The 22482-nt window shown below is 43.2% G+C and overlaps 1 protein-coding gene across 1 annotated transcript; it reads right to left on the bottom strand.

Moving 5' to 3' along the window:
- Nucleotides 1–83: 83 nt before the first annotated feature.
- Nucleotides 84–12158, bottom strand: MPZL2 (myelin protein zero like 2). Its single transcript, XM_077777328.1, has 6 exons — nucleotides 11933–12158; nucleotides 10776–10942; nucleotides 10287–10497; nucleotides 7692–7839; nucleotides 4679–4754; nucleotides 84–2589 (listed from the first exon to the last, which is right to left on the bottom strand). The coding sequence occupies exons 1-5, from the start codon at nucleotides 11988–11990 to the stop codon at nucleotides 4691–4693; spliced, it is 648 nt and encodes a 215-aa protein (XP_077633454.1). The 5' UTR covers nucleotides 11991–12158; the 3' UTR covers nucleotides 84–2589; nucleotides 4679–4690.
- Between the last annotated feature and the right edge of the window lie 10324 nt (nucleotides 12159–22482).

Below are 22482 nucleotides of genomic sequence, written 5' to 3'. Positions count from 1 at the left end.
TATGATACTCTTCCTAAGAAAGAGTACCCAAACCAAGTAGTTTGTTGTGCCCAATTCCCAGTTATCCAAAACAATGTATCCAGTTCTTTATCCAGTATAAACTAATATCCTTTATTAAGTATAAACATATTTATCCAGTATAAACTAATTTCATCCATTATTGACTTCCAGGCTCTTTCTAAGAAAATTTCTCAGTAAAGATAAAATACATAACCATGTGTTTTTGAGTACTTGCTATGTAAAACTTTTAGACTTGTATGTAAGCAAAGTATACAATTGATAATTCTTTATTACTAAAGGTTATTTACAAATGTGTTTAGGGCGCCATAAAAAATAAATTACAGTACGGAAGTTCTCCTTAGGAAAAAGACACTGACCAATGGGGTCATAATAACCCCTGAATATTTAGCCAAGACATGAGCTACAAATTTTGCTGGAAAGACTTTCCATGAGGTTTTACTTCTTCATTACACTTATGGAACATCATTCAGGCCATCTGTTTGAAAAAATATTGTTATTTTCAAAGGTAGAATTATGGAGAAAAATAAAAAATGTGTTTTAAAAGTAATATAGACCATAAATCTAACTTTTAGTTTTGGGGTGCCTGGGTGGCTCAGTCAGTTAAGCAACTGACTCCAGCTCAAGTCATGATCTCATGGTTCATGAGTTCAGGCCCCACATCAGGCTCTGCACTGAAAGCACAGAGCCTGCTTGAGATCCTCTATGTCCCCTCTCTCTCTGCCCCTCCTCTGCTAGCTCACACTGTCTCTCTCAAAAAAAAAAAAAAATAACAACAAATATATTTAATGTAACTTTTAGTTTCCAAATTGGGTGTTAAAATTTTACTTTTTTAGTGTAAAAGGCAAAATGAGATAGGTATGGAATGAATTCAGAATCAAGGTTCGCATGTAAATTGCACCAATTTTTCTAAAAACACAAGAAAAAATATTCAAAGTTCATCGTTAAATACAGATAACCTATTTGAAAATTCCAGTTTGCTAAAAGAAAGACAATCTTGGGCTCAGCCAGTGAAAACTAAAATTATTAGCCTATAAAGATGGGGCGGAAGTAGGGGCAACTAAACTTTCAGATGTTTCCTACTTTTGAATAAATGCTGCTCTAACTTAAGTTTGGAAAGACACTGGGCGGCTAAACACTTTTGAAAAAGCGCTTTTCTTTCCACAGCCTACTTGTAAACTTTGCTGTCTGTTCTAGTGTAAGGAGAGACAGGAAAAGTCAGAAATTTCTTATTATTAGTTTTGGTGTTTCTTTGCCCGTACCAAATTCTCCCTCCCACAAAATAAACAAATTAAAGCAAAAATAAAACAAGGTAAAGAAAAGGAAAGGAAAGGAAAGGAAAAAAATAAATAATCTCATCCAGTTCTCAGAGCTTTATATAACACTGTACAAAATTATCATCATTTAGGGTTGATTTTTTCACCAGCCCTAAACTTTTACAGTCATAATATACTATTTCTGCATCCTCTGTGCAACTGCTTAATGATTCCAGTCCCCAAACAAAGCATAGATTTTGCTCTGTTGTTATAACTGACCACTAAGCCAAACGGCAGTAACTGCTCAGGGAAGACTTGCTTGTCGGTTGTTTTTTCAGACCACAAGGAAAAAAGGTGACAAGCGATTCTTCCTGAGGTGGCATTTGTCAATCCATAAGCATTTATGTAAACTCTTCTAGCTACTTTGTGATTCAGATTGGTGCTAATTATAAATGTTGGATCAACAAAAACAAACAATCATCTAGGATACCGAAAGCAGTTCAATAAAACCAAGATGGGTCCCATACTTAAGGAGAGCCATAAAAATCAGACTGTTCTTCAACAGTCTGGATTGAGGATTTCCTGTTAATCAATCAAAAACAGCTGGGAGAATTAGATCACCTTTTAATTGGGAGTGAGAAGGAAACAGTAAACACATTAACTTCCGTAGGAAGAGTACCGCCCAAGGGCGCCTGGGTGGCTCTGTCAGTTAAGCGTCCGACATCAGCTCAGGTCATGATCTTACGGTTCATGGGTTCGAGCCCCATGTTAGGCTCTGTGCTGACAGGTAGCTCAGAGCCTGGAGCCTGCTTTGGATTCTTGGTCTCCCTCTCTCTCTGACCCTCCCCTGCTCACGCTGCCTTTCTCTCTCTCTCAGAAATAAATAAAACATTTAAAAAAAATGCTTTTTTAAAAAGAGTGCTGTCCTAAAGAAACGAATACAGTAAAGAAAATGGTACAACAGACAAGATGGCTTTCATCTCACCTGATACCAATGGGTGTGCATACAATTAGTAATCCACAAGGAATGTTTAAGGGCAAAAATGTAGCTTCTCGGTATAAAAAGCTCATGAGCATTTGAAAAATATTTGTGCTCTGAAATTAAATAAAACCTTAGGAACGGACTGTGTGGGAGTCTCCCGGTGTCTGCTCAAGACAGCCCTGGGCCTAGGCTGGCTCCAGAGAGGTGCTGCTTCTGGGTGATTAAGTACTGCAGGGCTGGTCAGAAGGCAGGTCACAACTGGTAAAGCCAAAGAAAAGCTCCCATTAACTTCAGCATATCCTAGGGTTCTCGTTCCTGGGGATCTTCAGCCTCCTGAAATACAAAAGTTTAAATGGGTAATTTATGTGGGAAGAGCGCAGAGAGATACTTGGAATTCTGAATTACATAGATATCATCGGATGTGCTCTCCACTGTGAAAGAAAATATTCTTAAACGTACTTGTTCGCCTTCTAATTCAACTTTATAGAAGATGTTTCTCGATCCTTTCTACATAGTTCTCAGTGTCCTTAATTCATAGGCTCTGCCTTGCATGGATGATCCACAGCTCACTCACACACGTGCATGTCTTCCTCTCTCTCTCTCTCTCTTTCTCTCCCCTTACCCCCCACTCTTTTATTATAAAAAAATCAACCATACAGAAAAGTAGAAAAGACAGTGTATAGAATTCACCCATTGCCCAATTTTAAAGCATTTTTTGCTTTATTTTCCATATATTTATTTGGTCTTTTATTGTATATAAATAAATACATATATAAATTTGTATATAATAAATGTATATTATATATAAATATATATTTAAAACAGGAACATTTTCCTCTATTACCACAATACCTTTATTATACCTAATAAAAACTAACATTAATTCCCTAATATTATCCATATTCAAATTTTCATATTCAAGACTCCCAATTGTCCCCCTCCAAATCTTTTTACAACTACTTTGTTCAATCCAGTCAGGATACCCTGTCACATTGCACTGACTGTGTGAGCTGCTTAAAATTTCCTTTCATCTCAGGTTGCCTGGGTGGCTCAGTTGGTTAAGCATCTGTCTTTGGGTCAGGTCATGATCTCACAGCTCATGGGTTTGAGCCTCATATTGGGCTCTTGTGCTGTTAGTGCAGAGCCTGCTTGGGATTTTCTCTCTCTTCCTCTCTCTCTCTCTGTCCCTCTCTCACTCGTTCTCTCTCTCAAAATAAACTTTTTAAAAAGTTTCTTTTCATCTCTATCTTCATTTTCCATGACTCTGACTTGTTAGAGAATCTGCTTGGTTTTGGGGGGGGGGGTTAAATGTTTATTTTTGACAGAGAAACAGAGTGGAAATGGGGAAGAGGCAAAGAGAAGGGGAGACACAGAATCTGAAGCAGGCTCCAGGCTCTGAGCTGTCTGCACAGAGCCCAATGTGGGGCTCAAACTCATGAACTGTGAGATCATGACCTGAGCCAAAGTCAGACTTTTTAACTGACTGAGCCACCCAGCGCCCCACGAATCAATCCTCTTGGTTTTTAAAAGAAAATAGCCCTTGGTAAAATCTTTCTTTCATACCAAATTTGTTCTTCTGCATTTACAATAGAATCATTTTTCTCTAAACTCTACTTTATAAGTCCTCGAGCTCTTTCACTGAAGTTTTAGGCTACAAAAATATGACTCTTTTTGCAAATAATAATAGCTGGCCTACTTCAGAGAATAGAAAAAAATTCTAACAATATGAAAAATAAGTCATCCTACTTTTTAAGCATAAGCCTGAAAACTGGTAAAATAAAATTACACACTACTACGATTGGATTCATCCTCCTAATAATGGGATGAAAGCAGTTGAAATCAATTCCAAATAGTATAAAGGTTCTCCTATTAAAATGTCAGGCATATCAAGGCTCTTGGGCGGTTCAGTGGGTCAAGCATCCGACTTTGGCTCAGGTGATAATCTCACGGTTCATAAGTTCAAGCCGACCTAACAGCTTGCAGCCTGGAGCCTGAAGCCTGGTTCAGATGCTGTGTCTCCCTCTCTCTCTCTCTGCCCCTTCCCCACTCATGCTCTGTCTCTTTCTGTCTCTCAAAAATAAATACATGTTAAATTTTTAATAGATAAAAAATAAATATGTATTTACATGTTGAAAGATAATTTATTATTCTTGGTCATGGTGAACATGACCACAAAGCCTAAGATAATCTTAGAATTTTCCATCTTCAACAACAGGAGGGTCTAACTGCGTCATCCTTTGCACAAAACACACTGAAGGGAAAAGCCATCCATAACACTAATAGAAGACTTTCATCTCCCTGACCCAGCTCCTCTAATTTCATATAGAAAACACCTACCAGTCCAAAAATCTGGGAGATTCCCATTAGAGATGGGCCAGACAAGAAAGCTAAGGAAAGAAATTGACTCATTTATGCAACTTACCATCTAAGAATGTCAGTCTGTGTCTTCTAAATAAACAGAGACCTTTTTCTCTTGGTTGAGCCCTTCCTCTTCTTTTCTGTAACAAAGAAGCAGAAACCAATGTCAAGAAGCAAAAGAGGCAAAAAAAAAAAAGCAACTGAAGGCAAATCTTACAAAGCTTCTGTTGATGTACTTTCTCCCATATTTTGGGTAGAATTACATGCCTCTGGGACTAGAGCCGAGCTTACAGAGAGCTAAACCACTAAGGCCAAATATCTAATAATACACATGATTCCCCATGACCCTGGATATCTGAACTTCTGAAGGTTTCAGAATATTTTTGGAGGGGAATATAATTTGGGAACTCAAATAAACCTTAGTTTATCATGGGCATCCTGCCTCTAATTCCATTCCTTATCCAGAAAAGACAAAGTTTTATGTTGACCTAGAAGTCATCTTTATTGCTTATATTCTATTCAAACGCTAACCTCAGAGTGAGCTCACTGGGCTTCTTAAAATCATTTCTATTTAATCCAGTAAATATTTCTCGAGGAAAAGAAACAAATGGTTTTGGGACAACTGAAATACCGCAACTTCAAAAGAATGAATTTGGACTCCCACTTCACCCCACGTGCAAAAATTAACTTGACACATAGCAAAGACCTATACTGTAAGAGTTAAAACTGTAAAGCTCTTAGAAGAAAACATAAGTATAAACCTTCACGACCTTGGACTAGGCAATGGATTCTTTCCTTTTTTAATGTTTATTTTTATTTTTGAGAGAGAGAGAGACACAGAGTGCGAGTGGGGGAGGGACAGAGAGAGAACGAGACACAGAATCCAAAGCAGGCTCCAGGCTCTGAGCTGTCAGCACAGAGCCCGACGCGGGGCTGGAACTCACAAGCAGTGAGATCATGACCTGAGCCTAAGTCATACACTTAACGCTTAATCCAGGCATCCCTGTAATGGATTCTTAGATATGACACCAATAGCAGAAGCAACACAAGAAAAAAATAGATAAATTATACTTCATCAAAACTAAAAAGTTCTCTGCTTCAAAGGACATGAGGCAGAAAGTGAAAGGGCAACCCACAAAAGACAAATAACTCAATTTTTAAATGGGTAAGATATTTGAATAGAGAGATCACCAATTAAGATATACAAATGGCCAATAAACACATGGCAAGATGCTCAACATCATTAGTCATTAGGAAAATGCAAATCCAAACCTCAGTGGGATAACCCTCCAACACCCACTAGGTGTGGCTATCATCAAAAGGTCAAACAATAACAAGGGTCGTCAAGGATATGGACAAATTGGGCCATGGCTGGTGGGAGTAGACAATGGTATACTATTTGGACTATATAATAGTCCAAATAACTGTGTTGTAAAAAACAATCTGGCAATTCTTCAAAAAGGTAAACAGAGTAACTGTTCCAGCAATTCCACTCCTAGGTATATACCCAGGAAAACTGAAAACAGATACCTACACAACCATTTATAAATAAATGTTCATAACAGCATTAGTCGTGTTGGCCAAAGAGTGGCGAAAATCTAAATGTCCATCAAATGACTGGATAGCAAACTGTGGTATATACATGCAATGGAATATTACACAGCCATAAAAAGGAATGAAGTGCTATACGTGGATGAACTTTGAAAATATTATACTAAGTCGTAAAAGGCCGCATTGTAGGATTATCCAGTTATATGAAATGCCCAGAATAGATATAGGAATGCTGGCCATATTGACTCCATCTTTGACCTCCCATCTTGCTGTCTGCTTGATGACCTCTTCGGGGATACATGTTCTAGAATAATGTATAAGATGTAAAAGATTAATGTATAAACTCTAGGCTCACATTACAAAACCAGAATGCCCAGGGAATCTGTTCTGGATTTCAATGGGCCCATTAAGATACCCGTGCAGATAACATAGTTTTCTGCAAATGCACAGAGGATGCCATCTGGTCTATTAAACGTTAGCCATCGATCACTGTATGGAAACACTCCCCCGTGTGTCCAGCTCCTTTAAAACCAGTAAGATACTAACATGCAGGGTTTCTGAGGAGACTGGCTGTGCAGCCGTTCTGATGGTGGCCCTCCTGATCCTCCCTGGCAATAAGTCACTCAACATAAAACTCTGTATTCTGTAGGTTTTTCCATTTCAAAGTGCCTTCTCAGTTTGGGGGACACTTCGCGTTCTCCTTGCCTTTGAACAAGAGGCAAATCCACAGAGACAGAAAGCAGATCAGTAGTTATCAGGGGCAGGGGGAGTGGAAAACAGTGATGGCTGAAAGACATGGAGTTTCTTCGGGGGTGACGAAAATTCTGCAATTAGGTGATGACGGTTAAACAGCTTTGTGAACAGTAAAGAGATGAATTTTTATGATAGATCAATTTCATCTCAAAAAATACCTATTTTTTGAGCACCTTATCTCAGCATAGCTGACTTTCATAGGCACTGATCATGCTGCCTGCCCAGCAGTTTTTTTTACAAATATGCACTTTACATTGAAAAGTAAGGAATATCCTAGGGGCACCTGGGTGGCTCAGTCGGTTAAGCATCCGACTTTGGCTCAGGTCACGATCTCATGGTTCATGAGTTTGAGCCCCAGCGCCAGGCTCTGTGCTGACAGCTCAGAGCCTGGAGTCTGCTTTGGACTCTGTGTCTCCCTCTCTCTCTGCCCCTCCCTTGCTTGTGCTCTGTCTCTCAAAAATGAATAAATGTTAGAAGAATTTTTTTTAAAAAGTGCAGAATATCCTAGAAAAGCTTTACATAAGCAGATTTTGAGACAATCAAATCCTCCATAATAAGGAAAGCCTATAATGAAATCCTCTATAAAATTAAGAAAGCTTTTGTAATGGTTCCAGATCACACCCTAATTTATCCATCCTGTGAATGAGAATTCTTTTATAAGATTTACTCGGAGGGAAGAACATCTGTTCAACAATCATTTCGCCACAGTGTTAAATACCAAGAGTCACGATAAAAAGAGTGTCAGGGGACTGCCCGGAGCTGCCCGGCCTTACGATTTTATCTCCACCACTTTATGCGCTCTTTCGGCCCATCGCTTTTTCCGGAAGTGCTGGACCAGGACAACCGCGATCACTATTATGACCATCAGCGCACAGGCAGAGCCAATGGCCAGAGCCAGGAAGTAGATCTCAGAGAAGCGCACTGGAAGGACAAAAAGAGTGCGTCATGATTCTAAAAAGTTAGACTATGATGAAATCTAAAGATATAAGAAGGATGTATTTTCATCATTAAATGGAATTTTTCTTTCTCCTACCGTATGCCCTTGCGAACTCTAGTGGCAATAAGCTATGCAGGCGACTTTAATGGTTCTCAGACTAGGGTCCCGGGAGTAACAGCAGCACTCGGCACAACTTTGAAATGCAAATCATCAGGCGCCACCTCAAACCTCCAGAATCGTAGGTGGGGCCCAGCAATCTGTTTGAACACGTCCTCCAGGTGATTCTGATGCTAAAATTCTGAGAACCGACTGAGCCAGCGGAACCACCTAGTGGGGTAAGGTTATTGCTGACCCAACCAAACCCAGCGCCCAAACTGTTTCTCCTAGATTCCCTCTCACCTCTGGCATTCATCCAGTCATTTATTCAGATTTATTAAGGCTCTACTATGTTCAGACATCACGATGGAAATACAGAGCCAAAAAGACGTTACCTTCAAGGAACTCAGGCCCACTGGGAAGATAGGCAAGTAAATCAGTAACTATAGTCCAGTAGATAAAATGATGCAAGAGGGAAAGGTCCCTAAACCAGGCAGAATCTGTGAAGCCTGGGTCTCCTGCCTTTTAGTTTGATTTCTTTTTCTTTTTTTTAATGTTTATTTAGTTTTAAGAGAGAGAGAGAGACAGAGTGCAAGGAGAGGAGGGGCAGAGAGAAAGGGAGACAAAGAACCCAAAGCAGGTTGCAGGCGGTGAGCTGTCAGCACAGAGCCCGACCTGGGGCTCAAACTCATGACTTGAGCTGACGTCAGACACTTAACCGACGTCAGACACTTAACCGAGCCACCCAGGTACCCCTGATTTCTGATTAAAACTTCAATAAACTCCCAGAGCCAGAGAACACTTTAGAAAATGACTAGCCCAGAGGTTCCCAGCATGGAGTCTGTGAAAGAGGATGGGGGAGAGCACAGGGCCACATGCCCACAAATTCCATGTCATATTGTGTGTACGCATACATTTTTGTGGTGGGCAGAGCCACGGCTTTCGTTAGAAGTCTCAGGGTAGTGACCACAATACATTTAAGAGCCATGTGTTTCTATCTAACCTGTTCCTTCAGGTTAGACACAGATGAATTCAGAAAACTGAGGTCCAAAGACATTCCATTACTTCTTTTGGTATCCAAATGACTTCTCCGAGGTCACACAGCTCCATTGATGGAGCCCTGAAGGATGATACTAGGAATGAAAGGAGGAAATTCTACTACTTCACAGGTAGTAATATCATGTGTTCATTAAGAACACCCACCTGAGACAGCTGAGTTAAAATACCAGCTCTACCATTTACTAGATGCGTGATTTGGGGTAATTAACTTCTCTGAGCCTCAGTTTCCTCAATGTATCAAACAGAGACAACAATACCCATTTCTTGAGTTCTTATTTAAAAAAAATTTTTTGTATAAATTGTCCCACGCTGAACTCGCACGTAATAAACACTCACTGTATGGTAGCTATTACAATTTTCAGTGCAAAAAAGAATTTTTTTGATGCAATTCACAGTTTGGGGAATTTTTACATTTATTGTCTCATTTTGTCTTCACCACAAGCCTCGCTATATTATTCTCACTAAGGAAAGGGAAAAAAAAGATTTATTGCCAACTGGTAAATGATAGCAGTGATTCGAGCCCAGATTTACAGCTCTTGAGTTTCATAGTCTTATCTGCACAGCTTCCGGGTTTTCCTTAATAGGATTGCAAGCACTACAATGCATTAGTTTAGAGTACAATTTTGGAGTCAAAGATGCTTGGGTTTGAGTTCCAAATGATTCCATTTGGATTCCATTGGAATGATTCCATTCCATCAGTTCCATGGATTTGGACAAGGGGCTTAACTTCTAGGAGCCTCAACTTCCTCATTAGGAAAATGGGGGTGGGGGGTACGAAAAGCACAAGAAACTGATGTGATATATGAAGATTAAATAATATATGCGAGGCCCCTGATGCATGGGAGGTACTCAATAAATGATGGCCACCACTACGGGCATCTACAGCCTAGGGTGGAGGAATTAAGTGAGATAGTACGGGTCAAGCACAGGACGGTGCCTGACGCAGAGGAGGTACTCAGTAAGTATCCCGTGAATAAATGAGTGAATGAACAGATCCATTGTTAGCCTTTTATCAGAGACTTGCTTCCTCTCCCTCTTACAATCTCAGTGCCGTTTCTGTAACAGATTCCACGGTCTGTTTGCTTAACTCTGTTTCTTTCCACAGCCAAACAAAGCCTTTCTCTTTTTACTCCAGGACTCTTCAGTCTCCCTGTGTAGATTCCAGACCCGAAGGGCTAGCCCTTCTCCCTACTCTTTCAGCCGTCACAAAAGACTACCCCTCTCTTTTCTATAAACTCTCAAGCTTCCCAGAACCCTTTCCCCCTGCGTGACTCACCAGTGTGCACGACGCTCAGCCGAATCTCCCCGATCAGCCCATCAACGTCAGGTGGGTTCTTCACCTGACAGGTGTATGTCCCGTTGTCGTCAAACCGCAGCTTCCAGAGGATGATGGAGGCATCGTACCGCTCAGGGTTTCCGTCCCAGACCACCCGATCCTTGAAACGTCCACTCATGGGTTTGAAGGGGTCCACATGGTAGTAGAATACCTACAAGGGAGAAGCAGCCAAAAGTCTTATTATTCAATGCCGGGCACGGAGGCTGAGAAAGGGGAGGCAGCCTCACTGCCCCGACCGCAGCTCTCTTCCAAGAACCTCTTGCTTTCCCCTTGACGGACCTCTCGGCTCTGCCTGTCTCTGTCCCAAGAATCGCTTCTCACTTTTACCCTGTGCTTGCTGCTGAGAAACACACAGGAAGGGCAAGGAGAAATGGACCGGCTGATCTTCCCAACCAGGGGTCCCCGGGCCAATGACAATAATCTACTTACAAACTGCTCAGGGCCCCCATCTCGAGGACGGAAGTTCCAGGTCACTGTTAGAGCATCACCCACGGGGGCAAAGCTGGAGAAAGTGCATTTTAGCCGGACGTTTGTCCCGTTGACAGCCTCCAGCACTTGCGAGGTGTAAATTTCCACAGCCGCTATAGGCCAAAGGGCTACCACGGAGAAGAGGAGAAAGGAAGATGCATATTAAGAGAATTTCTGTCGACACCGCCAAAATAAATGTCTGAACGAGACATGTCACCAAGGTCAATGCCCCAGCTCTCAGACTTCATCCTGAGTCTGCATGCTCCCACTTACATGCAACCGTGACTCAAAATACCACACGGCGAGCCTTCTCTCGGTGCTCTTCACTTTCTCCACAGTGCCATGCCCTAGCCTCACGGGAGTACCCGCTTCCACACCGTTCTAACCAACTACACGTCGGCAAATACAATTGAAAGCAGAAACAAACAAAAACCAAAGCTAACCGTAGCATGAATTAGACATGCATTCAGATATATTGCGTACTGTGTATATAATGGTCCCCTGGAAGGTAAGTTGTCCAGAAAGGGGCCCTTGATGTCATACTGTCCCTAATCTTTGGCAGAACTTGAAATTAATCAAGCCTGGACAGCTTCTGCTTGTCCCACGGCTGGAAACTTTACACCACGTGGCACTTTTTTAACCATGAGATTTACATTCAGAATGTGCCTGTTGGGGCTGTTTCGAAATCACGGTGGGTCTCTCTCCAGAAGTGTCTCAGCTTTCCCAGGGCTGCTGAGAGTCCCAGACAAGACACACAGAAATCCCAGCGCCGGCTCCCACCTGCAGTGGGAGCTTGAGAGTAGCCACACACAAAAAAAAGGGGGAGGGGGGAATGGTTTGTAACCTGAGATTAGAAAGCCCTCTCTGTGCCCGGATCACTCGTGGCCGAAACACACCTAAACCTGTTTGTCCAAAATCAGTTCTCCAAAAACAACCCACCAACCTCGGTTTTGGCAAAGTCAAAAATGAAAAGTGAATGGCAATTGTGGCTCAGGCTCCCAGACGACACACTTGCGACTTCTCAGGCAAGGAGCTAACCGTGGTGGTGCGGCCGTGAAGGAGGAAATGGAGAGGGAAACCCCCTCCCCACCCCCTTCCCCCTGCCCCGCAGCCCTTACCTGTGAGCTGCACACCAAGGAGAAGCAGCCCAGCGCATGAAGTGCTCTTGCCACACATGAGGGAACCCAGCCCTGGCCCCGGAGACCAGACCGGGCAGACCGAGGGCTCCGACACCCTGCCAAGGCTGCTCCAGTAAGAACAGGCACTGCGCTTTCCCAGACAGAAGAGCCAGTCCCTCACCTATGGGAACATGAGCGCCGGGGCCTGTGACTCATCCCCGCTGCCCTGTGCACTTTGCTGGAATGAAAGGTGGGGCCTCCGCTCCCTACGCCCTCCTCCCTTTCCTCCCTCCCGCCCTCTGCGCTGCAAGCGGTCTGCACACTGTTCCAAACTTGACTTTGCAGTCCATCTGCCCGGGCGCTGGCCTCTGCATGGCCTCAGAAGCAGCTGGAGGGAGTGGTGCCAGCCTGAAACGTCCCAGGCTGCTTTGGGCTTGGCCCATACACACGGGGATTTTTTTCTAAGCAGGCTTCCCGGTCGCCTGGGAAGTGAACTGTTGGAAGCACCTTGCAGTGATTGCACTTCCCAAAGCACCTCCCTGGGGCGGCATTAGCCTCGACTAGATTTCACTGAACTCCAATCAGAATTCCTTGAGACCTTCTCCAAACAAAAAGTCCCACAACGAATACATTTTAGNACGAACCGCGAGATCATGACCTAAGCGAAAGTCGGACGCTTAACCGACTAAGCCACCCAGGCGCCCCTCTCTGCGCCTTTTCTAGCTTGTAGCTTTCCTGATACCCACCAAAAAGAAACTGACCAGAACAAATGTCAGTGTTGAAGAATTTAAAGAAGCAGAACATCATTCCTGCTCATAATACCATCTCCATCCAGTTTACCAGGGTTTCCCTGCTTCCTTCTTCATCTCCACAATACTCCCATGAAGTGTTCCCATTTTTCCAGAGAGCCCAGGGAAGGTAAGTGATGTGCCCAAATTGGCACAGCCAATAGGTAGCAAAACTGGAACTTTTCCGACTCTTAAGTCTAATGCTCTTTCTGCAAAATTATACCTAACGTGAACCATCAGACCCAGAGGACTCTCAAAGCAAAGGTTTTCATAGTAACCTGTTTGGCGGGACCTGGGTGGCTCAGTCAGTTAAGCATCTGACTGGATCTCAGCTCAGGTTGTGATCTTGTGGTCGTGAGATCGAGCCCTGCATGGGGCTCAGTGCTGGGCATGGAGCCTGCTTGGGATTCTGTCTCTCCTTGTGCCTCTCTCAAAATAGATAAATAATCTTTGAAAAAAATAACATTTTTGTGTCTCAAATTTCACCTGCCCTTTTTAGGGCAGCCATCTATCTGAAAATTTTTTGAGGAGTTGAGGAAATTAAATGAGAAAAGTTGCCTCCTTGTCTGGAAAGAGGGTGGATAATTGTTACAGATTAATGAAGCAGCCAGGCAAAACAGCCATAGAAGAGAAAGGAAGATTAAGCATGAAGTTTAAGAAGTAGGCTTGACAGGAATCTAACACTGAACAGACACAAATTGCCGGGATCCCTGGATTAGCAACCTAGAAACTGGAGTGATTCATAGCTTCTAGTTAAACCCTTCAACAGGGAAGTTGCCAGAAAAGAAAGGAAGGGGCAGGCTGACTAGAAAAGAGAAAAAAGAAAACTTCATAAAGAGGGAAGAAAAGAGAAAATTCCACCGAGGGAGAGGCAGATTGCAGAAGTGAAAAAGAGAAGGCAACAAGAAAAGAAACGCAGCAGGAGAAAGACATCACGATCTTGGGGCAAAAAAAAAAAAAGGTAAACAACAAAAAACAGTTGTTGGGGGCGCGTGGGTGGCTCAGTCAGTTAAGCGGCCATCTCTTGATTTCTTGATGATCTCTTGAGATCAAGCCCCACAGTGGGCTCTACACTGAACGTGGAGCCTTCTTTGGATTCTGTCTTCCTCTCTGCCCTTCCCCCATGCCCACGCCCTCTCTCTCTCAATAAATAATAATTTTAAAAAATGTTTTTTATTTGTTTTAACCTTTATTTATTTTTGAGAGACCGAGAGAGAGACAAAGCACAAACAGAGGAGGGGCAGAGAGAGAGCAGGGGAGACACAGAATCTGAAACAGGCTCCAGGCTCCAAGCCGCCAGCACACAGCCCGACGCGGGGCTTGAACCCACGAACCATGAGATCGTGACCTGAGCCGAAGCCGAATGTTCAACCAACTGAGCCACGTAAGCGCCCCTGAATAAACATTAAAAAAAAACAAAACTGAGAAACCAGGGGCTACCACAGATGAAGTGTTGATTAAAGTGTGTCCTAACATGAGTGTTTTATTATGATGAGTATTCCCGAAAATCGAGTGGCTCCTTTGTCGGCTTCTAGGTCAGAGATGAACCTAAAATCAGAATGCTGGGGGAATCTTCAAAATGGTGATAAGATAACACAGAGACTCTGTGGCACACAGGTCTGCGGAGGTGAGCTCTAGGAGCCGGAAAGAAAAGGAGTTTAGGGAACTCGATCCGCCTGGTTGGCCTTCAGCTTGCAGAAAAATGCAGCTGTAAAGGAAGGGGAGGGAGAGCCTGAGGTTTCAAAGTCTAAAGCAAATTGCAAAGTTTGGTGAGAGGTAGAGTTACCAGAGAGCTCAAGGACACAGGAAAAAGCAGCAGGAGAGGAATCAGGGCAGGCAGCACTGAACAGGCCGCCTGTTGTCAGGAGACGAAGAATCTCTCCCCCAGGTAGCCAGATGCCGGGGGAGCTGGCCGCCCACGTGCTCTGAAAGACAGCAGCTGCCCAGATCCCATTCCTCAGCAGGATTCAAGTCCCTGGCGTCGTGCCCACAACGCCCAATTCCTTCCAGTTAGCAGGAGTGGCTCGGGACTCATCCAGTTCCCCTCCCTGAGAGGAGATCAAGGGCTGGACTCCTTCGTAGAGAAAACACTGAATAAAAAGGACATTTGCCTCCAAGGGTCCCCAGGGTGGCGGTCGGCAGGACTTTGATCAAAACCAGAGGCATCTCTCTAGATAAGATAGGCCTAAGGTGCACTGAGTGTCTCAGCAAACAGGAGAAAAGGAAGAAGCCTGTTGGAGATTAAAAGGAAAAAATGAAGTTTTTGGAGATAACCACTTTTTTCCCTAAACTTTTCCAGAGAAAAATTCTGATCATTATTGAAATTGATGGCATTCCCTAGTTTTCAAAGCACTTCATCTGTCCCCACCCCCTACACGTTTCCCTAAAATATTCCTTTTTTTCAAAAAGTTTATTTATTTTGACAGAGAATGAGAGTGGGGAAGGGGCAGAGAGAGGGAGAGATTGGGGATCTCAAGCAGGCTCCACACTGTCAGCGCAGAGCCCGAAGTGGGGTTCACACTCACGAACCGGGAGATCATGACCTGAGCCAAAGTACCAACTGAGCCACCCAGGCACCCCTCAAAAATATTTTTTAATTTTTTTAAGTTTATTTATTTATTTGGAGAGAGACAAAGACAGCACAAGTGGAAGATGGTAGAGACAGAAGCAGAGGGAGAGAGAGGCAGAGGGAGAGGGAGAGAGAGAATCCCAAGTGCGCTCCACACTGTCAGCACAGAGCCAGATGCAGGGCTTGAACCCACAAACTGTGAGATCATGACCTGAGGCGAAACCAAGGCATTAATGATTAAACAAACTGACCCACCCAGGCACTCCTTTAATGGATANGGGGGGGAGGGGGAAAAGGTCAAAAGATATAAAGGACAACTGGCCGGTATCAAAATTTGTAAAAATTGTCATCTTAACATCTAAGGCAAAATGTTTTTTTCACCACAAGATGAAATCACCATTCTACAAAGCAAGGGAAACAAATTAGTTCACTCTTGGGCTGATTCAAATCAAGTGTTTACTCAAAAGTTTCTGCCTGGCTCAGGTCATGTTTTCTTATTAGGAAAGATTTTATTTAATTTTTGTTATATGCTAGGCAAGACATATAAAGTAGAATAAGACATTTCTGCCTGGGGGAAAAGAATCAGAGTCCAAAGAAGATTGAGAGGTGGAGTCTTATCTGAAATAATTACCATTGTTGTGGCTTTTTTTTTTTTCTAGGAGAGAGACAGAGAGAGAGCGTGAGCAGGGGAGGGTCAGAGAGAGAGGGAGTCACAGACTGAAACAGGCTCCAGGCTCTGAGCTGGCAGTCAGCACAGAGCCCGACGCGGGGCTCGAACCCACGAACCGCGAGATCATGACCTAAGCGAAAGTCGGACGCTTAACCGACTAAGCCACCCAGGCGCCCCACCATTGTTGTGGCTTTTAAAATGGGTCCTTAAACTTGTGGGGATGAGCACTNCGCTCACCCCCCCCAAATAAACATTAAAAAATAATAATGAGGAGGAGGGAATGCCTTGGAATCTCAACCACCACATAGTCAAATAGCTCTCTCAGAGGCCCCTGGGCCAGAATTTGAAAAGTACAAACTTCATACCCATTTTCAGAAGACTCAGGGACACTCAGTCATCCCTGCCAACCACAGTGCCAATCNGAGTGTTATGTGGAAACTAATTTGACAATAAACTATTAAAAAAAATAAAAATAAAAAAATAAAATAAAATGGGTCCTTAAAAGGCAAATAGGAATCCTGGAGAGAAAGGAAAAACAAAGCCACTCCTTTTGAAACAAACAGGAGGGGGGTGGGTGGGAAATGCGGTCCTCACAGGGACCTATGAATGATTTCTCAACCCAGTGCATGGGGAGGAGTGTCTAGACAGGAGGCTGGACAGAGAAGCTGGGCCCAGATGTTGAGGGTCCTCATTCTCCATCTTAACAGAATATGGACTTGATCCTGACGGATACACCATTTGGAAGCAGCTAATACGTGATCCAGAAAGAGTGGAATGATTTTGGTATTTACCAGCCCCCCAAAAAATAATGAGGGAGGGGCACCGGGGTAGTTCAGTTAGTTAAGTGTCTGACTTGATTTTGGCTCAGGTCATGATCTCACAGGTCATGGGATCGAGACCCACATTGGGCTCTGTGCTGACAGTATGGGATTTTCTCTCTCGCCCTCTCCACCCCCACCCCACCCCCGCCTGCTCACCNTCTTTCTTTCTTTCTTTCTTTCTTTCTTTCTTTCTTTCTTTCTTTCTTTTTTTGAACTTCTGGTGAGCTTTTCACAGATGAGAGAGGGAGGTCAGGATGTCAGAGTCCTAGATGAGAGCTGAGCTCTTAGTCTAAAAGAGGAGTTGTGTTCCCTGAGGTCCTCCTCGCCTTGCGCTCCCTAGAGATATTCCAAAGCACGTCTGGATCTGAGACAGAGCTCATAATAGCTTAGAAAAACCGTAGGAGGGAACACTCTCACCCTCGTATCTCCCGCCTCACTGCGGCTTGTATACCTCCCCAGGAAAGCTCCGGGCTCCTTTCTTAATTATAGAGGAGGGGCATCATGCTCTTATTAACTGGCCCAGAGAAGAGATCTAAAGTTTAACCCTTCCCTTACTCTAAAGAGCAGCTAGATGGATTTGCACAGGGCTGGAGGGATGGGTGTCTTTGAAGATAACTGAAGAACCTCCCTGTTCACCAAAGGTACTACATCAAAATAATGGGTGAGAATTTTCGTTTATATCCTGTTTACTGATGAAGATAGTATCTTCTGGTTACCATGACCAGTTTTCATTCTTAGGAAATTAATTCATTTCCTGAGAGAAAACACAGCAACTTTTTTTTTCTTTTCTTTTCTTTTCTTTTCTTTTCTTTTGCTACTATATACTAGGAGGTAGAAGGCAGGGGCTGGAATCCTACCTGCTTTGCATTGGTCCAAATCCACACTTGGCCACTCACTAGCTAAGAGACCTAGGTGGTTACCGAATTCTCTGTGCCTCAATAGTTCCTTACGTAAAATGAGAATGGTAATATCTGCCCCACAGGCTTGGTGTAAGAATCAGATGAAACACTGTATTTAAACACAGCTCTATGCTTGGTGCCTATAGGAAACATTCAGTAAGTTTAGTTGTTTGTGATTACACTTAGTTAAGATATTGAAAATTGCTCCCGTGACCACTTTGGGGAAAAGGCTGAAGAGTTTCTTATAAAGTCATGTTTCAGGGCGCCTGGGTGGCTCATTCGGTTAAGTGTCCAACTTTGGCTCAGGTCATGATCTCACAGTTCGTGAGTTTGAGTCCCACATCGGGCTCTGCGCTGACAGTACGGAGCCTGGAGCCTGCTTCGTGTTCTATGCCTCTTCCACTCTCTGTGCCCCTCCCCTGCCCCTGCTCATACTCCATTTCTCTCTCTCAAAAATAAATAAACATCAAAAAAATCTTTTAATAATAAAGTCATGTTTCATATAAAGCTAACCACATCAGCATTTCCACTCGTAGGTACTTATCCAAGAGAAATGAAGTTATATAACCACAAAAAGGTTTTTATGAGAATATTTGTAGAAGTTTTATTCATAAGACTCCCAAAATGGAAACAGCCCGGTGGTCCATCAACAGAAAAATGGGTTCTCTGTAGAATACTCATACAATGGAATACTACTCAGCAAAAAAAGGGAACAAACTTCTGATATGTTCAGCCACATGAATGCATCCCAAAAATACTATATTGAACAAAATTAGGCAGAAGTAAAGTAGTATGTACTCTTTGGTCCCATTTATATGAAGTTCTAGAACAGACAAAACTAATCTTTGGTGGAAAAAATCATAACAGTGTTTGCCCTTGGGAAAGTGGGGACAGGAGTAGACAGGAGGGACATGAGGGAAATTTCTAGAGTGATATTCATGCTCTCCATCTTGATAGGAATTTGGGTTACACAAACTTGTGCATTTAAAAAAAATTCTTTGATTTTTTTAAATTTTTTAAAAATTTTATTTATTTAAGTAATCTCCACACCCAACATGGAGCTTGAGCTTACAACCCTGAGATCAAGAGTCACATGTTCTAACGGCTGAGCCAGCCAGGCACCCCTGAAAAACTTCTTTGAATGGTATATATTTAACATTTTGTGTATTTCAATGTATGAAATTTTTATTTCAATGTTTTTTAAAAGGAATGATAAACAAATATTGAACTCTCATTAATGCTGAAGTATGTAGAGGGATGTATGTATCCTTTTTTTAATGTTTATTTATTATTGAGATAGAAACAGCATGAGTGGGGGAGGGGCAGAGGGCGAGGGAGACACAGAATCCAAAGCAGGCTCCAGGCTCCAAGCTGTCAGCACAGAGCCTGATGCGGGGCTCGAACCCATGAACCGTGAGATCATGACCTGAGGTGAAGTTGGACGCTTAACCGACTGAGCCACCCAGGCGCCCCAGGGGAGATGCATCCTGATATTTGCAATTTCATTTTAAAATGCATCAGGGGCACCTGGCTAGCTCAGTCGGTTGAGCGTCTGTGCCTTGGTTTTAGCTCAGGTCATGATCCCAGGGTCCTGATATTGAGCTCTGTGTCGGGCTCGACGCTGAGCGTGGAGCCTGCTTGAGATTTTCTCTTTGCCTCTGCCTCTCCCCCCTATTTGCATGCTTGCTCGCTTTCTCTCTAATAAGAAAATAATAAAAATAAAATAAAATGCACCAGAAAAATAAGATGTATTGCTGGATGGGTGGGTAAAGGGTGGATGAGGGATGAGCAGAAGAGTGAAAAAATATATAATAAAATGTTACTCGAAGAACCCAGGTGGGGCATACAGATGTTCACTGTAAAATTCTTCCAACTTCTCTGCATGTTTGAAAATTTTCATACTAAGATGTTGGCAAAATTTATTCCCTCTTCTCACCAAGTTTCCTTAACATTAAATACATGTTTATAAAGTGTTGGAGATTCGTTATTTTATAGTATTCTAGTATAGACATCACTCCTCAGAATACTGGTAGGTTTTAACAAATAAAAATTACCATTAACAAAAAAATATTTCCATTTATCAAGTGCCTACTTGAGGCCCAGGGCTGGCTTGGTCAGTGGAGCATGTCACTCTTGATCTCAGGGTTGTGAGTTTGAGCCCCACGTTAGGTGTAGAGATTACTTAAAAATAAAGTCTTTTGGGGGCGCCTGGGTGGCTCCATCGGTTGGGCGTCCGACTTTGGCTCAGGTCATGATCTCACGTTTTGTGGGTTCGAGCCCTATATCCAGCTCTGTGCAGACTTCTAGCTCGGCGCCTAGAGCCTGCTTCAGATTCTGTGTCTCCCTCTCTCTCTCTGACCCTCCCCTGCTCACACTGTCTCTCACTCTCAGAAATAAATAAAACTTTTTTTAATTTTTTAATATTTTATTTATTTCTGAGAGAGAGAAAGAGAGAGAGAGAGACAGGCAACGTGAGCAGGGGAGGGTCAGAGAGAGAGGGAGACACAGAATCCGAAGCAGGCTCCAGGCTCTGAGCTAACTGTCAGCACAGCCCAACGCGGGGCTTGAACCCACAAACCATGAGATTATGACCTGAGCTGAAGTTGGCTGCTTAACCAACTGAGCCACCTGGGCGACCCATAAATAAAACATTTTTTAAAAAGTCTTTTGGGGGCACCTGGGTGGCTCAGTCTGTTGGGTGTCCAACTTTGGCTCAAGTTATGGTCTCACAGCTTGTGGGTTTGAGCCCCACGGTGGGCTCTGTGCTGACAGCTCACAGCCTGGAACCTGCTTTGGATTCTGTGTCTTCCTCTCTCTCTACCCCTCCCCCACTCACACTGTGTCCCTCTCTCTCTCTCAAAAATAAATAAACAGTAAAAAAAATTTTTAATAAAATAAAATAAAATCTTTTTTAAAAAAGTGCCTACTGCGCACCCAGCACTGTGGTAGGCATTTAACCTGTATTATTTCTCATCTCTGTAATTGTAAGATAAGCAGATGGCTCCATTTTATAGATGAAGAATTGACACTCAAAGAAATTTATTCATTCTAGTACCTATTGAGCCCTATTGTAGGTAGAGAGAAAGGGTAAAAAAGAATGATTAACCAGGAGTGAGGCTGAAAATCTTATCAGAGGCCAGACCCTAACAGCTCTTGATAAGGGTTAACGTGTTTGGACTTTAGTAGAGAGATATTGAAAACTTCTAAGCAAAAAGTGACCTCATCGGATTTCTGTGTTAAAAAGATCACTCAAGGGGCGCCTGGGTGGCTCAGTTGGTTAAGTGTCCGACTTTGGCTCAGGTCATGATCTCACAGTTTGTGGGTTCGAGCCCCGCGTGAGGCTATGTGCTGACAGCTCAGAGCCTGGAGCCTGCTTCAAATTCTGTGTCCCCCTCTCTCCTGACCCTCCTCTGCTCACGCGGTCTCTCTCTCTCTCTCTAAGAAATAGATAAAACATGGAAAAAAATTTTTAATAAAAAGATAACCCAAGGGGCACCTGGGTGGCTCGGTCGGTTGAACCTCTGACTTTGTCTCAGGTCATGATCTTGCAGTGAGTTCGAGCCCCATCCCAGGCTCTGTGCTGACAGCTCAGAGACTGGAGCCTGCTTCAGATTCTGTGTGTGTGTCTCTCTCTGCCCCTCCCCTACTCACACTCTCCCTCTTTCTCTCTCTCAAAAATAAATAAAACATTTTTAAAAAAGAATGTTCTGAATGCTAAGGAGGATTCTAATTTACAGCTCTTATCCTGCCATAATGGTTAATAGTACCTCTCTCACACTCTGATGTCAGTGTTACAGTTTGGAAGATAATTTGTATGGTCAACCTAGAGAAGGGGAAGCCCAGGTTGGGCACAGATCAGGCTGACTTTGAATGGAAAAGGGTTGGGAACAAAAGCTGAAGAAGATTTCCTCTGTGTGTGTGTGTGTGTGTGTGTGTGTGTGTGTGTGTGTGTGTATAAAGTTCTCTCCCCTCCTGAGGGAGTTCTCCCCTAATAGCTTCTCCTTCATGTGCTTCATAGGAAAGAAAGCTCACTGTTCCAGAATGAGACAGGAGATGGGGGAGCAGACGTCTGAAAGAAAGAGGAAGAGGTCTGCCACAGCTGGTGACAGCAATGAGAGAGGAAATTCACCCAAGTCTGAGACTCAGAGTCAGGTACACACCCAAGGTTTCCTATCCAGTGATGTGACCAGAATCCAGAACCAGCCCTGCCTAACTCCCAGGCCACCCCCAGAGCCAACTAGAAGTCTCTCTATGATACTAATCTCCCTTTCTCGTTAGAATTTACCAAACATATCTGCCGTCAACCTCAGTTGTACGTACAGGACACTCTTTGACATATAGTGGCCTCCCTTCCCTCCACACCACTGCCACCTCCACCACCCTGGAGGGCTTTTTTTTAAATGTTTATTTATTGTGAGAGAGAGAACATGAGCAGGGGAAGGGCAAAGAGAGAGACTCCCAATCAGGCTCTGTACTGTCAACACTGAGCCCAACGCAGGGCTCGAACTCATGAACTGTGAGATCATGACCTGAGCCCAAACCAGGAGTCAAACGCGTAACTGACCGAGCTACTCAGATGCCCCTGGAAGACTGTTGAAGCAAAAGTAAATGAAACAAACATTAGACATCCTCTTCTCAGTATCTCTCCTAAAAGACAAGATTTAATCGGAAATTACTTAGAAATTGTATCTATAATGAGGTTTAGATTATACCAGAATATCATCATTTTTTTCCTTCTGTATCCTATTACTCATTTGTATGGTTTTTTTTAAATAGTTTTGAAAAATAGTTTCTTTTTAATTT

Source organism: Crocuta crocuta, unplaced genomic scaffold, assembly GCF_008692635.1.
Source record: "Crocuta crocuta isolate KB4526 unplaced genomic scaffold, BGI_CrCroc_1.0 scaffold271, whole genome shotgun sequence".
Classification (NCBI taxonomy): Eukaryota; Metazoa; Chordata; class Mammalia; order Carnivora; family Hyaenidae; genus Crocuta; species Crocuta crocuta.
Note: the sequence above shows the minus strand (reverse complement) of the source record. Positions and strands in the feature narration are given on the sequence as shown.